The sequence below is a fragment of the Lissotriton helveticus genome, chromosome 6, assembly GCF_964261635.1.
Source record: "Lissotriton helveticus chromosome 6, aLisHel1.1, whole genome shotgun sequence".
NCBI classification, from domain to species: domain Eukaryota; kingdom Metazoa; phylum Chordata; class Amphibia; order Caudata; family Salamandridae; genus Lissotriton; species Lissotriton helveticus.
Window position 1 is genome coordinate 736960135 of NC_136067.1, and position 15265 is coordinate 736975399.

The 15265-nt window shown below is 46.3% G+C and overlaps 1 protein-coding gene across 1 annotated transcript in view; it reads right to left on the bottom strand.

Annotated features, from left to right (window-relative positions):
- The window catches only part of UFL1 (UFM1 specific ligase 1), a 428808-nt gene that overhangs the window by 323790 nt on the left and 89753 nt on the right, over window positions 1-15265 (bottom strand). Inside the window, exon 5 of the mRNA XM_078648232.1 lies at window positions 1645-1759. Coding sequence (XP_078504358.1) covers window positions 1645-1759 — 115 coding nt within the window. The remainder of the gene's footprint in view (window positions 1-1644; window positions 1760-15265) is intronic.

The following is a 15265-nucleotide window of genomic DNA, read 5'->3' on the forward strand; positions in this document are numbered from 1 at the left end:
AAAGATGTCAGTCTTGGCACCATTTTTGGTTTTGGCATCAGTTGTGGCATCTCTGGCAATGGTGTAGTGTGAGGTAAGTTAGAGGGGGACCAAAAGAGTTTAGAATGGACCCTCTAATGAAATAAAATAACAAGGGACACCCAGTGGTCATGGTGTGTCCTCTTCAGAAAGTCCAAGTCTCATTTTAGTAGTAGGAGTAAACTAAAATGCTGAAAACATAGGATTTGACTTGGACATCAGCGAAGGAGATTCCAGTCTGGGTGAATATATTGACAAATGGGTTGAATGATGGATGGTGTGGGAGATGCAGAGAAAATCCTTGAATGGTTCAACTTCGATGTAGATAGTCTCAATGTCGACCAGTACTTTTTTGTAACAATGATCATGTTGATATATATATCTGTGCTTCTTCAATGTCCATTTCAATGGTGAAGGATTTGCTGCCAATCGATGGTCTGTTGGTCTCAAGGTTGACGTTGTCACTGGCCTGCAATGGTGCCTCATCGATGATGAAGCATCGCTTGAAGGTTAACATTGGTAATGAGGCTTTTGACGTTAATATCTTCAACAGAACACTGGAGTGAAGTCTGGAATGGCACGGATGATGGTGTTACTGGTCATCTTTTCTCTTCTTATCTACCTCTTGGGAGGTCTTTTGTGATGTAGGCATCCTGGGAGGAAAGAGAGCACTAGCTGGATGATTTCTCAGTCTTCAAGTTCCTTCTTTCTTCATTCATCATCATACCTTCAAGTTTTTTAATGAGCCTGATCCCTTCTCTGTCCTTTGATGTCCTTTTGCAAGATTCTTGTCATTTCTTGGTTGAATGGAATGATGGTAAGCAAATTACACAGACTTTGTGCGAGTCTGAGGCTGCCTTTCTGCGGTCACCGTGAGGACACTTCATGAAAAGTGAAGGCATTAAGCCACAAAAAAAAAAAGATAAGGTCTTCAGAAAAAAAAGATTTCAAAGGTAGATATTTGTAGATGTTGAGTAAAACAGGAACAATACGTTTTCTACAATTTCTAGGTCAAGACCCACAAAAAAGAACTGACTGAGGGAAGCAACTGCCTGTGAGGTGCAGCATGGGAATTAGAAGCTTAAAGATTCTTAAAGGTACAGCAATCTTTTTCTTCACAACTGAAAAATGTAAGTCTATCAGGCTGTATTTTTCCTTTAATGATAGACAGATGTTTCTGTTTTACACGCTGCAATAGAAGTTTACATGGAATCTTTTGACCATTATTAAGCCTGGGTTTCAGAAAACTCTTGCCTTAGAAAGGCTCTAAAGGGTTCTTCACCTTTTAGCGACAGTGCCATCCCCCAGTGCACAATTACCAGACACAAGAGAAAAGAGGACAGATGATGACTTACAAAAATGGGCAGACACATCGAGAAACAATTACAGAAAAAAATACACGCTTAGAGAAGTGCAGTCTAATTAGATATACAGGCTCTCTAACCAGCATAAAGGTATTATTGAGGAGTAGAGGTCAGAGGATACAATGGAAGTGGGCCAGGGAACTGCAAGTTACATCATGTGTGTCTGTTGGCTTCAATGCTAAAGCAGATTCCTTTCCTCTTAAAAGCTTTAAAAAGGAACACAAATGAAACTATTCATAGGTAAAATCACAGAAAACATCACCTCCGTTAAGAAGTCTCCTGGAAGGTCGTATACTTTGCAGAGTTCCGATATTGTCACTTGTCCAGTTTCCTGAAGTTTATCATTCACTTCTTCTGCTATCTGATCCAGGTAGTTACTAGGAACAAATTAAAAAAAAGAATTAGTACAATGGATTTAACATACCCTTGCCTATCCTAAAATAGCAGCTCTGGATAAGATGGCACTCTCAAGCATGTTATTTATTTACATTTCAATCTTCTGCTCATCAACATCATCTCACATTTTTTTGATTGCTCCTGTGTGGGTGAGGAACCGCAGAGCTTTACAACAATCTACTGATGAACCCCATCATGTATGGTCTACTAAAGGGTCCATCCTGCACAGTGAGAAACCAGAGGGTGGGTGGTCTCCTTCTTGTGTAAGGGAAAGTTTGCTTCCCTATAACGAAAGTTTCATAGCAGCAAGAAGCTGGGTTCATAATCAACATTCTGTTTACATATGTAAAGTCTTTTTGGATGTCGACCACAGGATAAGTCACTGAAATTCATAACCTGAAGACCATAATGCAACATACTTTAGACAATACTCAAATTATATTTTTTTCATTTCATGGTACTATTTCTGGGGTGTATACATACACATATATATATATATATATATATATAAACAATGTTACATGAACAAAAATTACATTGGAGGCAGTTGAGCCTATCATAGCAAAAGAAAATATCCCCTCTATTCAGAATAACAAAGGAACACTGGAAGCAATTTTGTAAAAGGGCACACATTATGAACTCACCCCCTAGATGAAGGGGAAGTAGATACGGCATCAATTGTGTCATGGAAAGAAGGTGGGCTATTAGGATAGGGCGATCTTTATATAACTGGCAGATTACTCACATTTGAAGAAATGCAGACGACATATAGAATCACATGTTTACCGTTTTTGGAATATGAAACAATGCAAAAAGTAGTAGGAGAGATGGAAGAATAAAGACTGGCAGCGGAAAAACCTGCAGTGTTTGAAAACAGACAAAACTGAAGGTTCACCAGCATGGAGGAAAAGCCAAGACAGGACGGGGGAGAACCAGCAAAGAAAGGCCATAGAAAACAAGACTGACATGAGTCAGGAGTCAAAAAGCGCCAGAAAGCCAATAACGCAAGAGAAGCGGTCCATAAACCAGAAGTACCTGAAAGAGCTCGGACCTGATCTGCGACATTGACAATGAGAGTTGAGGTGAGGAGAGAGTTGCAGACAGAGATGGCATAGGGGGCTGCCTAACATTTAGTGACACAAAATCAGTGAGAGAGGCTAAATCATGGGAGTGAGAGGCGGCCACTGCCCACCAAGGAGCTCCCCCAGCAGAGGGAGAAGGGGGTCACTTGAAAACATCAGCCCTGCTGATCCCGGCTGCAGGTCTAGAGATGCCTCTTGTTCCCAATTGCAAAGTAGATGCTCTTGTTACACAGGTCACAACCAGCTACGCTTCACTTTCCCGACTGCCTTCTCTTTTCTACATGGCCCACGGATAACGTGAATCTCAAACTTCACTCAAGCAGTCCACTCAATAGGATCTCCACTAGCCCTCACTCCCTCGTCCCTTCTTCATATGGTCCTCTGGTCTCAGCAGACAGGCAGATACTGGTGTTGCAGGCCAAGTGGTCTATATGCCCGATAGATATGAGAAATGATGAGCCGATTGATTTTCTTTTGATTGTTCCTTTGGTAAATATGCGGAATGTTTACAGACTGGAGTGTAGTGATAAGTGTTATGATTGATTGATTCTATCTGTGAGAAATGTCCAGTTGTATTTTAAGCACGACATTCAGTTTTTTAATTTTTTTTTATTACTAGGGCAATTTGTTAGCAGTGACCATCAAGTACGAATTTCCCGGTGAATGGGATCTCTACTTGGTGAAAGTGGTACCTTTTGACACTGTTCACAAGTTCAGGTTTTAACCGCATGCGTGCGGGCGGAATTCCGCTCGCACGCGGAGATTTGCGGAACCGCATGTTACATGACGAGCTGGGCTCGTCATGAGCGTGCGAGGAGGCTACCTCATGACGAGCCCAGCTCGTCATGAGCGTGGAAGGGGTTAAACCGTAATTGCTGCATTGTACTTGTAACTAAGAAATCGATATTGGGGCACCTTATTATTTCTATCTCGCTTGCTGACTGTGGCGTATGAATTGGAAATCTCCACCGGGCACAGATGCTGGATAGACATTGTTTAGTGTGCGCGTTTATCCATTGGCCTTATAGGGCTAGGCTTGCCCTATGGAAGTGAGTAACTTTACAAATCATATCTTCACCCCCCCGGATTTTTAATCATGCAGGGTTATTCCATTTGACTCTTGAATTCAATCAGCACATAATGCTGTATGCTTTGAACTCACTCCCGATTTTGGGATTAATAATATGAACGGAAGTATGTTTGAAGAAGTGAGATACAGGCTGACCATATATAAATCATTGAAGGATTACCGTGATTGGATAAGCAAAAGCGTTAATCTACTTTGCTATAAGGCATAGGTCGCAATTACGGCTGTTGAGACACAGGAGTGAGGTGAGATCGGGATGCGCTCATGTCCTTCTTTTTTCTGGGAAAGTAGGTGATAAATATTTTTTCCCCCTTTCTCAAATTCTATCTACATACTATGTATGAGAGCATTTGTGCACCCAGGAAGGAGGATGGGTGGGGGGGCCTATATGAGGTTCCTGACGCAAGAGACATCTGAAATGTGTGGTAATAACTACACCTATTATTTTGAATGAGTTATGTGACTGTGGATATGGTTGGAGCCTAGTCATGGCCTGTTCTCATTGGGTATGGCACACAATATGGGGGTGGTTATATAATTATGACTTCTCTTTAACCCTATCAACATATGGATGATGTGCTAAAAGAAAGTCTGGCACAGGAAAATATTGTGGGAATGTTGGTGTAATGGGTGCATATTAGGAGGTGAACCACTAGGAGGATGCAGTATGCCTTACCGTGCTAGTTGATTCTGCTATGATACATGGCATAATTCCCCCTGGATTGAGCAATAGGTAATTACAGAATGATATATAACAATAGTGTATGAGTACTCAAAATGCTAATTTAATCCTCTTAGGTGTCAACTGTGGGGAACACTGTCACCCCATTTCAATGTGGATGACTACTGTGTTGCAGTATCCAAGTGCACATATTGAACAGAGGGAATCCTTATGAAACTTGATATTGGGAATACATACAACTGTACTGTATGCTGGATCTATATTGAAAAATAGGACAACTGGAATTAATTAGCAATCTCAATAAATTTAGAGCAACTGACGTATTAAACAGACTCCCTTCTTCCCATTTTGTTACATGATTTCACAATGAGGATTTGCTGGTGTATATGTTTAGCCCTAGGCCATATGTTTGGCTTTGGATGGGGAAGATGTAGCTAGGCAGGACCCTTTTAGTTTAGGATGTCTTGCATACAACTACCAACATGTGTGTGTGTTTGTATTAATGGATTGTGGGGTCCTTATGGAAGGGCTGCATTTTTTAATTATCTGTTTTATTAAAATTGAATTTATGTTATATGTAGTTTGTGAATGTTGGTTATATTTGTGGTTTATGATGTATTTTATCTATTCTTTACAGCTGTTGGGGAAGTTCAATGTTCTTGAACAAAACACATAGGATGCTGTCTTGGCTGCTTTTATGAAAGAAATTCGAAATACAACAAAGAATAATTTTAAAATATAAGTAATTAAGGATTGATCATGTCTTGGGTGCATTCTTTTGTCTACAATCTTCATTTGTTTCTGCCACTTTGGGACACTCAATCTCCCACGTTATTTAGTGTCTCATATTTTTGAGATTTGTGCTGTAGATGCAGCTTCCTTTAAAGTGCCCACTCCTCTGTCCTACCCTTTGTCCAGGGAGCAGTCTGTGACAGCAGGAATGACTCCACGACTCAAATTCTGATAGCCTCACAACACAAGCCATGAGTCACAAGAGCATCACACCTGGATGTAAGCTTCACTGATATATGCCTAGCAAAAGGTTATAAAGAGCCCAGCCCTCCTCATTATTATTCCCAATCTCCGCAGGGTTTCCCTCATCACTCCCTTTATCTCTCTGACAATGTGCCCAGGCCACACAGATCAGTGACATTTCCAGACTCAAGGAGCCTGGGTCCCCCTTTCTTTAGTGTGGGTGTATATCTGTGTTCCACCCAGCTCTCAGGAATGCATGCAATCCACAAACCTGTATGGGATGGTTCTTCCACCTCCATTTGCTTTTCCGAGGCCCTCGGTTCCAACATGGAACCCACCAGCCTACATGTACTGTACCCCAGCCAGGCACACATAATTACCGCAAACACTACACATAACTACACAGTGACATGATGTAGGCCAAAGGTGAGTTAAGTACACAGCATGAGAACTTTCCAATACTGGGCCTGTAGGTCCTACTCCAGTGAGATACGCAAGATATCAAAAAAGCTTTTGATACACAAAATTGGAAGAATCTACATATCGAGACGAAAGATATAGGAAAAGGGAACGAGTTTGTTTTGAAGCAGGACTGCACTGCTGTATGCCAACTCCACATCCATTGCGGGGACTGGGAGAGCAATCTCAGTACCATACACAGCGGACAGAGGAACAGCAATGGATCCATTTGCAATCGAACTACGGGAAAGTAAACCAGATTAAAAGAGACATTGTTTGTGTAACATAGCTAACAGTAAAAAGCAGCCTTATTTTGATCATAGAAACGTCACCAACATATAGTAGCATACTAAATGCTTGATGTGGGTGAGGATTCTATATCCAAAATAAATATACTCTTTTCACTTTACACAATTTCTTTTCGAACATGTTTCACCATCTTTGTGGTGGTCTGCATGTAATATTGGGAGCAGGTATGAGCAAACCCTCATCTCTCTCACTCCCCCTTGTGGTTTGATGGAAACCCAACTAGACATGAAAGAACATTCAAAGAGATCATTGCGGGCGTGGCTAGCAGCCGATCATGGCGGCGGCATAAGGGACGAGCTCCGCAGCTGAAGCGGCCTCTTCGAATATCCGATCAATCATCCGCCACAATTATCGAACCCTGCAGGAGGATATCGGAACCCAGGACCGGGCGGAGCAAGTAGCGCGAAGCGGCGTTCAAATCCGACGCCCGGGGACCGAGTCTCGTCGCAGCTGCGGCGTGGCCTGTATCACCAGACTGAGCCGGGACCCCCCGTGAGCGAGTGGCCCGGCAGGAAGTGCAGTTGGTCCGGGGGACCGGAAGTGCCCGCGGGCCGTGTAGGTCGTCCGCCAACCTGAAAGTGACGCGGCCAGACTGAGCGCCGCTTGCAGTCCAGAGAGAGGAGACTGGCCGGTTACACTGTGGTCGGCGCTTCAGACACGAGAGCCGACCGGCGGCCACAACTGCGAGGGAGCCTAGGAGGGTGAGGGACGGCCGCCATCTTCTGGGCCAGAGACGTCGCCGCACACTCCACCTTGCAGCCACCCTACAGGTGCCCGAGTCGAGAGCCTGTGCCCAGCAAGAGTCCTCACCTGGCTCAGGACCCCGCTACGTTCTCCTGGGCGCACGGGGAGAGACAACCAGTTTGTATCGGCGGACGCTCAGCAGACGCCCTGGCCGGGATCCCACGTGGACGAATCCACCAACATTCTGTGGCTGACGTGGGTGCACCATTCCAGACGATCTGGAGCTGAGAGGCCCGAAAAGCAAGAAATCTGCAGGTATGGCGGGGAAAGGGTCTAAGGGCAGTGCCACACAGACCCGTATGGAGCGATACACATCCGAAAAAACATCCCCCTCCCCTGTGACCGGGAGAGACGCGGGGGGCAAATCGGCAGATGTCCCGGGAGGCAAGAGGGCGACGTTGGAGGATGTGATGCAGGCACTGGCCGTGCTACAGACGACGGTGGGGTCAATCTCCACGGATGTCACTCTGCTCAGAGCCGACCTCCACAAAATGTCGGACAAGGTCAAAGACATGGAGGTGGTCACCAAATCCCTAGTGGAAGATGTCTCCGAACTACAACAGGCTATGGGGAAGCTGGCGCAGGATAACAAACTGCTTCGGAATCGGAGGGCACAAGAGCAATGGACCTGTTCGTGGAGAGCTTAATCACGGAAGAACTTCAACCGAAAGGACTGTCCGCCTTTTTCTCCGTGGAAAGGGCTCACCGCGTGCCGGGTGGTCAGCCGAAGCCAGGGGCGCCCCCACGGCCCATTGTAGCCCGCCTATTCAATTTCCGTGACCGAGACGCCGTCCTACAGGCGGCAAGAACATCCCCCCCTATCAAACTTCAGAACTCTACTGTTGCCTTTTTCCCCGACTATACGGCAGATGTCGCACGCAGGCGCCGCACCTTCTTCGAGGTAAAAAAGGAATTGAGGTCACGAGAATTACCGTACTCCATGCTCTTCCCTGCAAGGCTTCGGGTCGTAGCAGAAAACAAAACCTGGTTCTTTGACAACCCTGAGGCGGTACAGGAATGGTTGGAGGGATGGAGACCGGGACATCACCCCCGACGGACTAATCGACCGCCAAAGGGCCACAAGGTGGGGAAGCATCCGGACTCCCAGAGGACGGGAGGGGACACGGAAAGTGGTGCGTCTATGGGAGTAGAGGGCGGACTAGAAGAAAATGAGGACCACTAATCTCCTGGCTTCTATGTTTTATTAGACTTATGACGCTGTATGCGCTCTTCCCGCCATTGGACACTGGGTGATGGTCCTCCGAGGGTATGATTGAGAGGCCGCTGGCAGCGGAGAGTCCCTCACCCCAACGCGCAAGTACACTGTTCTGGGGTTGGGATATGCACTCTGCTCAGTTGGGGGGGCGGGCAGTTTGGAGTCCGTGTAGCAGGGGGGCAGGGAGGGGGATGGGTAGTGGTATAAGAATGGTTAAATTTTGGGACCACTTGGTCCTGCATGTTTTAGTTATGTACGCACACATGTTCATTGGTAGGACTCAACACGTGGGAGGCATCGCACGTCACTGGGACAGTCACATGGCGGGAGGTTGGGAGGGGTCACTTCTGCCTCACACCCGTCTCCACATACTACCTCACTCATGGAGCGATGGCCCCGTGGTCTACAATGCTCCCTCCGTTACAGTAGTGTGGGAGGTTATCCAACAGGCTCCCCCGGGCCCGCCCACCGACTCTTCCCATGGCCAGGACTGATAATCACACCACACCAACCCCGCTGCAAATCATGTCATGGAATGTTAGGGGATTGGGCGACAAGATCAAGCGGGGCTTGGTATTGCAATGCATTAAGAGGCGGGGACCCACCTTGATTCTCTTACAGGAGACACACTTGTTGGGGGGGGCCACACAGGCATTGGATAGGAGAGGGTACCGTATGATAGCACACGCTGATTTTACCTCAGGGTCTCGGGGCACAGGTATATTGCTGAGGAACTCCTCACAATACATAGTGAAATCCACAAAAATAGATGATCAGGGCCGTTTCGCGGCAGTACATGGTCAATGGGAGGGGAGACCGCTAAATGTGGTCTCGGTTTATATTCCGCCGGCGTTACACTCACTGGCCTTGCCGGACCTCGGCAGGTTCCTGTTGGAACTTCCTGAGGGGGACTTGCTTGTGGGTGGAGACTTTAACATGACACTCACAGACACCCTCGACCGTTTCCCCGCACGTCCACGGGCAGCTGGCCCTAGCAGGCTGCAGAACTTTCTTGAAGCACAGGGGTTGGTGGATGTATGGCGTGCACTACACCCAGATCAGCAACAATACTCCTACTACTCAGCGACCCACAACAGTCTTTCCAGGATAGACTACTTTTTCACACTGAGTAACGGTCTCCTCAGCATTAGCGAGGCGACGATACAGCCGAGAGGCATCTCGGACCACTCGCCAGTCACTCTGACCGTCACTTGCGCAAGCGCCAAACGCAAGAGAGTATTTCCGATCTATCCGGGATATCTCAAAGCGCCACTGGTCCATAAAGACCTGACGACAGCGACCCGGCTCTACTTTGAGGAGAACCAGTCCTCGGTGGACTCCCCCTCAATATTGTGGGAAGCCTACAAAACGGTGTTCAGGGGTCAGGCTATTTCAGCGATAACGAATCACAAAAAAGCACACAGGAAAGAGGCATTGGAGTTGGGCCTCGAGAGGGCCAACGCTGCCCATATGGCAGACCCATTGGAAGACACACTTCACGACCTACAAATACACCAGCGCCGCCTCAACGATCACCTGAGGCGAGTGACGATGGCAGACATTGCCGCAACCAAGCACAGGGTCTATGACTTAGGGGATAAAGCTAGTAAACTCCTGGCATGGCTGGACAGGACACAAGGGGGAGGTAGAAACATACTACAAATTACGGACTCTTGTGGCAACGTACACACCCGACCGGAAGATATAGTTGAAGCCCTGGCTGACCACTTCCATGAAGTGTACACTCCACCGATAGTGGTGACAGAGGACGAGGCCCGAGACGCCCTCGAGCATGTCCCTCTTCCGTCTTTGACGGCTGAGGCAGCCAAGGATATCGATGCCCCCTTAACGACTGATGAAATCAAATTGGCCATTGACTCCCTCCACTCGGGTAAGGCACTGGGGCCCAATGGGGTACCCATTGAGTGGTTTAAAATTATGTCTGAATCCCTGAGTACGCCCCTTCTGCACATGTATGAGGAGCGTAGAATGAAGGGAATTTTGCCCGCCGACTATCGAATGGCGACTATCGTCGCTATCCCGAAATCGGGTAAGCCGCCCAACGACTGCAAATCATACAGGCCTATTTCCCTTTTGAACCCGGAAGCTAAAATAATAGCGAAAGTACTGGCAAACAGACTTATGCCCTGCTTGAGTCAACTGATCCATCCAGATCAGTCCGGCTTCATGCCGCATAGAAGCACGGCCCTCAACCTTCGCAGGGTGCACGGAGTGGTGGCACGACTCCCACTGTTGCAAGAACCGGCAGCGATACTATCGCTAGACGCCAAAATGGCGTTCGACCTAGTGGAGTGGAGCTACCTCTTTGCGGTGCTGACGCGGATGGGCTTTGGCCCCGTCTTTATTTCCTGGATAAGGATGCTTTATAAGGATCCTATGGCCAGTGTGGTAAACAAATAATTAATTACCGGTTCTATTTTTTAATACAGTGAATGAAACAGATAGCTCAATAAATAAGAGTCAGGATTCGAGGTATCTTGAGTCTACAGGCTTTAATCAGGCATAAAGGACAAGAACAGGACAGCCTGCAATAGTACGGGATGGCAGCTGCCAGGGAAGGGACAAGGGAAACTGGGTGGCTAATTGGCAACTTTTAATATGGGTGCACAGTATATATACTTAAACAAATACATTACATTCAATACAGTAGGCGTAGCAGTAGGAGTGACTCGTAGCAGTCGCAAAAGATAAGGGCAAAATGATGTAACAAGAAGGCGTGTACAGGGCGTATACATAGACATGTGATGTAAACGTAACAGAAGTGTCATAAACGGGGCGGAAACATGGAGGGGGCTACCTGAGCAGCTGGGACCTCTAACCTAGTGGTGCGCGCAAACGGGCAATGACGTGTTACCAGGGAGAACTGGGGGCTATGACTTCTGCGCTAGAAGAGGAGACTAAAGTCTGGAGTGTCAGAGCGACATGTACCTAAGGCATATCTGGTATCTGGTGTTTGGAGTACATATTGATAGAATCCAAAAGTTATCAGGGCAAAGGCTACTAGACATTAGGACTGATGCATGCATAATTCTACATGTATTGCGTGTACGAGGAATATTCTATGAATATTAATACAGTATTTCTCTTACATGGAGACATAAAGGCTAGACCATGACGGAAACTATTGATGCGATGCAGTAGCTTAGGAATGCAGAGAAGGAGGGCTGGACTGATAACTAGAAACATAACATACTCTTGGCAGACTGGGAGGCAGAGCCAGGCCGGGCCGGGCACTGCGAGGCATGAAGTAAGCTAAGGGTCAGGGATGCAGGTGGGGGCTGTATCGCTCCTCGGAGAGGGTTCAGGAGACAGGAGCTGAATCTGGTGTCCGGGCCCTTTCAAGGCCTAGAAACGGGGACAATTCAATGAGTTAACGTGCACACTGTAAAATGTGGCAACGTAGGTTTACATAAGCCTAATATTCGTTGTTTTCACGAGGACTGGAAACTGGCATACTAGAGATGGACACAACTGTAATTGCGTCTTTAATCGATCAGAGGGGAATGCATGCATATCGATCATGCACATATAGCATAATATGGGGAACACGTAGGCACATATAACATGGCAAAATTTACTTTTCCACATTCCCTCCTTGTGCCCTACGTTTCCATCAGGAAACATCAATATTCATGATACCATCTATCATTTCATATAGCATCATTTGCTCGTCTCGATTTGTCTTGGAACGGGATTTAGGACTAGGAATACAAGAGGTAGCACACATGCCGCAAATCGCAGGGCCACATTGTATACAGAGGCAGCAACTGAATATGATCATTACTGCAATACCTAGGAATGACAATACTTTCCATCCCCAGGCAGATATGATACTCCAGAGCCAACCGGACCATGTCCAGGTGCCTGGATTCTGGTGTAACTGATGGGCAATTTTATGAAGTCTGGTTATAGCTGAATAAACAGACGGCGCGTTATTAGGAATGAAAATGCAGCAACTAGATCCGATGACTCTACATGCTCCTCCTCTATCGGCCAGTATGACGTCAAGAACGAGACGATTTTGGAGCACGACAAATCTCATAGCAGATTGCTCTTCAGTTAAGTTACCTAGAGCAGAAGTAGTCTCATTCACTACAGCTTCAAGGGTTCTGGTTAACCTACGTATTAACTTACTATTCTGGATAGGTCCTATAAAGAAAAAGAAACCTTTGTTGAAGTCTTGATACTGTTCTAGAGTAGTTTCAGTTTGATCGACAATTGGGGACTCAATCTCCCTTCTAGGTCTGACGTGTACTAGATGTGTGACCACAAACAAAATAAGAATGACGTGAGGCTTTGAAAATATATTTCCCACTGTCACTATACTCGACAGTAGTAGTACAATCACTATGTCCTACATGTGCGGAACCATTCTTTCTGACACATAATTCGCCTTTGACTGGTAGTACTGAAATAGCAGGCAAATCTGGAGTAGTATCGGACTGAACATTCAAAACCATGAAATGCGAAGAATAATTACCTAAATCATATACTTCATTTTCTAGATCTAACCCTGTTCTATGGGAGAGACCCTGCTTGTCTGGAAAACATGTTCTATTCAGAAGGGACATATCATTGGAGGATGACGTTAACGTGGACCATGCTCCACACGAACCATTATGTGAAAACGGATAAGGAAAGAGTGGCAGAACTCCCTTCGGTGTCTGGAAAGGGGGGAGTCGACCACACACCCAACAATTAGTGGCATTGCTGGTCTGGTGTGAACAGTGTAACATTCGAATGAATGTGTTATTGCGCATAGCAAGACGATAGGATAGCTCGTGAGGAGGCAGATCACTAAATGTGTGTTCTATTGTAGTATTAGAAAACATATGTACATGTGAAATTGGAAAACATAAATGTAAAGCATAACTTGTGCAGGTAACCATAAGACTCAAAAATAACAAGAAACTTAGAACAATAATACATCTTTTAGAGTTTTGACTAACTCTCTCACTGTGGGGGTCTATCTCATACATGTCAGGAACCTGTCTAACCGTTTCACCCGAGAGGGACTTAGACAATTAAACTGGCTGACTTATTTTACTAGACCTGAGTTTCTCTTTATACTCCTGTTGCGGAGTTTTCTCTAACAGGGGAACTTTGAGTTCAGAGTCTGTTTTTAGGCAGTCTTTAGGAATAAGGCAGTCCTTAGCAAAAGTCTTTTCTCGTAATCCATGGGATTTCTTTATGTGGCTCAGGTGGACCCACCCCTTTCTGCCTTCAAGTTTCACGGCGGTCCTTGTGGTTAGCAAAACCATGCGAGGCTCCTTCCAGCGGGGCTCCAGCGGACTTGAACGATCAAAATTTCGGACGAACACAAGATCACCGGGAACGACTTCATGCGGTTTCACCTCGGTGTTGTCTGGAAATGCGGCGGCAACCTGTGAACGACAAGAGTGTAGGGCAGACATCAAGGAAGCTAGGTAATCTGTCAGCATATTACTGGAAACATCTGTAATACTGCGGGGTCTAGGTGTACCCCACATGTTTGGGGGGCGGCCGAATACGACCTCATACGGGGACAGACCTGATCTGGAATGTGCAACCATCCTCATAGAACAGAGCAACTGGCAGAGCTACTAGCCAGTCTACACCTTTTTCTCTACATACTTTTGCAATGCGGATTTTCAAAGTCTGATTATGTCTCTCTACGAGACCGGCTGCTTCAGGATGGCGCACACAATGGAACTTCCACTGGTACCCTAACAGAAGGGAAACATGTTTCATGAGCTCAGATGAGAATGGCTGGCCGTTATCAGAATACACGACCCTAGGGAGTCCATAGCGGGGAAAGAACTCACGAACCAACTGCCTGGCAGTGGTCGCGGCTGTATAATCTGGAACCGGATATGCTTCTGTCCACCTGGACAAAGCGCATACAACTACGAGGACATACTTGAAACCTCGACATCGCTCCATCTGAATATAATCCATCTGGAGGACTTCAAAAGGGTGGTCAGGAGGTTGGAATCCGCCTTGTTCCACCGGGACACTTTTACCTGGATTGAACTGACAACATATCATACAGGTACGGACTTTCTGCTTGGCTGCAGCTCGTAAATGCTTGTTGAACCAAAGGTTCTGAATACTGTCTAACATAGCTTTTTCTCCTAGATGTGCTGGACTATGTACGGTATTAATAATGACTTGAACCATAGAGTCGGGGAGAAACCATGTGGCTTTTCCCTTAGTCAACCATCCTTGATCTGTCTGGACCCCTCCTTGTTCGGACCATTTCTTTATTTCTTCAGGAGTAGCATGTAACTGTATGTCTATGACATCTTGTGTAGGGTCCTTAACTGTCATACAAGTAGTCTGATCTGGAGTGAGTGTCTGTGTCGTGTTAACTGGAATGTCTGGAGTCTGAGCTGTAAGCTTGGCTGTTCGATCTGCTAGATCGTTACCTTGGGAAATGATATCAGTGACTTTCGTATGTGCTTTGCACTTCATGATAGCGATAGCTGTCGGTAAATGTATTGCATCTAACAGAGCTTGAATGAGGAGACCATGCTGAATCTTGGTTCCATGAGAAGTCATGAAACCTCTCTCCTGCCAGAGCACTCCAAAGTCGTGTACGACTCCGAATGCGTAACGTGAATCTGTATATATGTTTACTTTCAGGTTCTTAGCACGTATGCAGGCTTGGGTCAGAGCTACTAGCTCTGCTGCTTGAGCAGACAGGGTGTCAATACGATGTGTCTCTATAACTTCAGTGTCAGTAGTCACTGCATACGCGGCTACTAGTTCTCCTGTACTCGTTCTCATACATGAACCATCCACATAAAGTGTCAGGTTGGGGTCAGGTAATGCAATATCTGTCAGGTCTTGTCTTGGCTTTGTCATAGTGTTAACAACTTCCACACAGTCATGTGTGGCAGGATTTGAAGTAACCGACGGTAACAGTGTAGC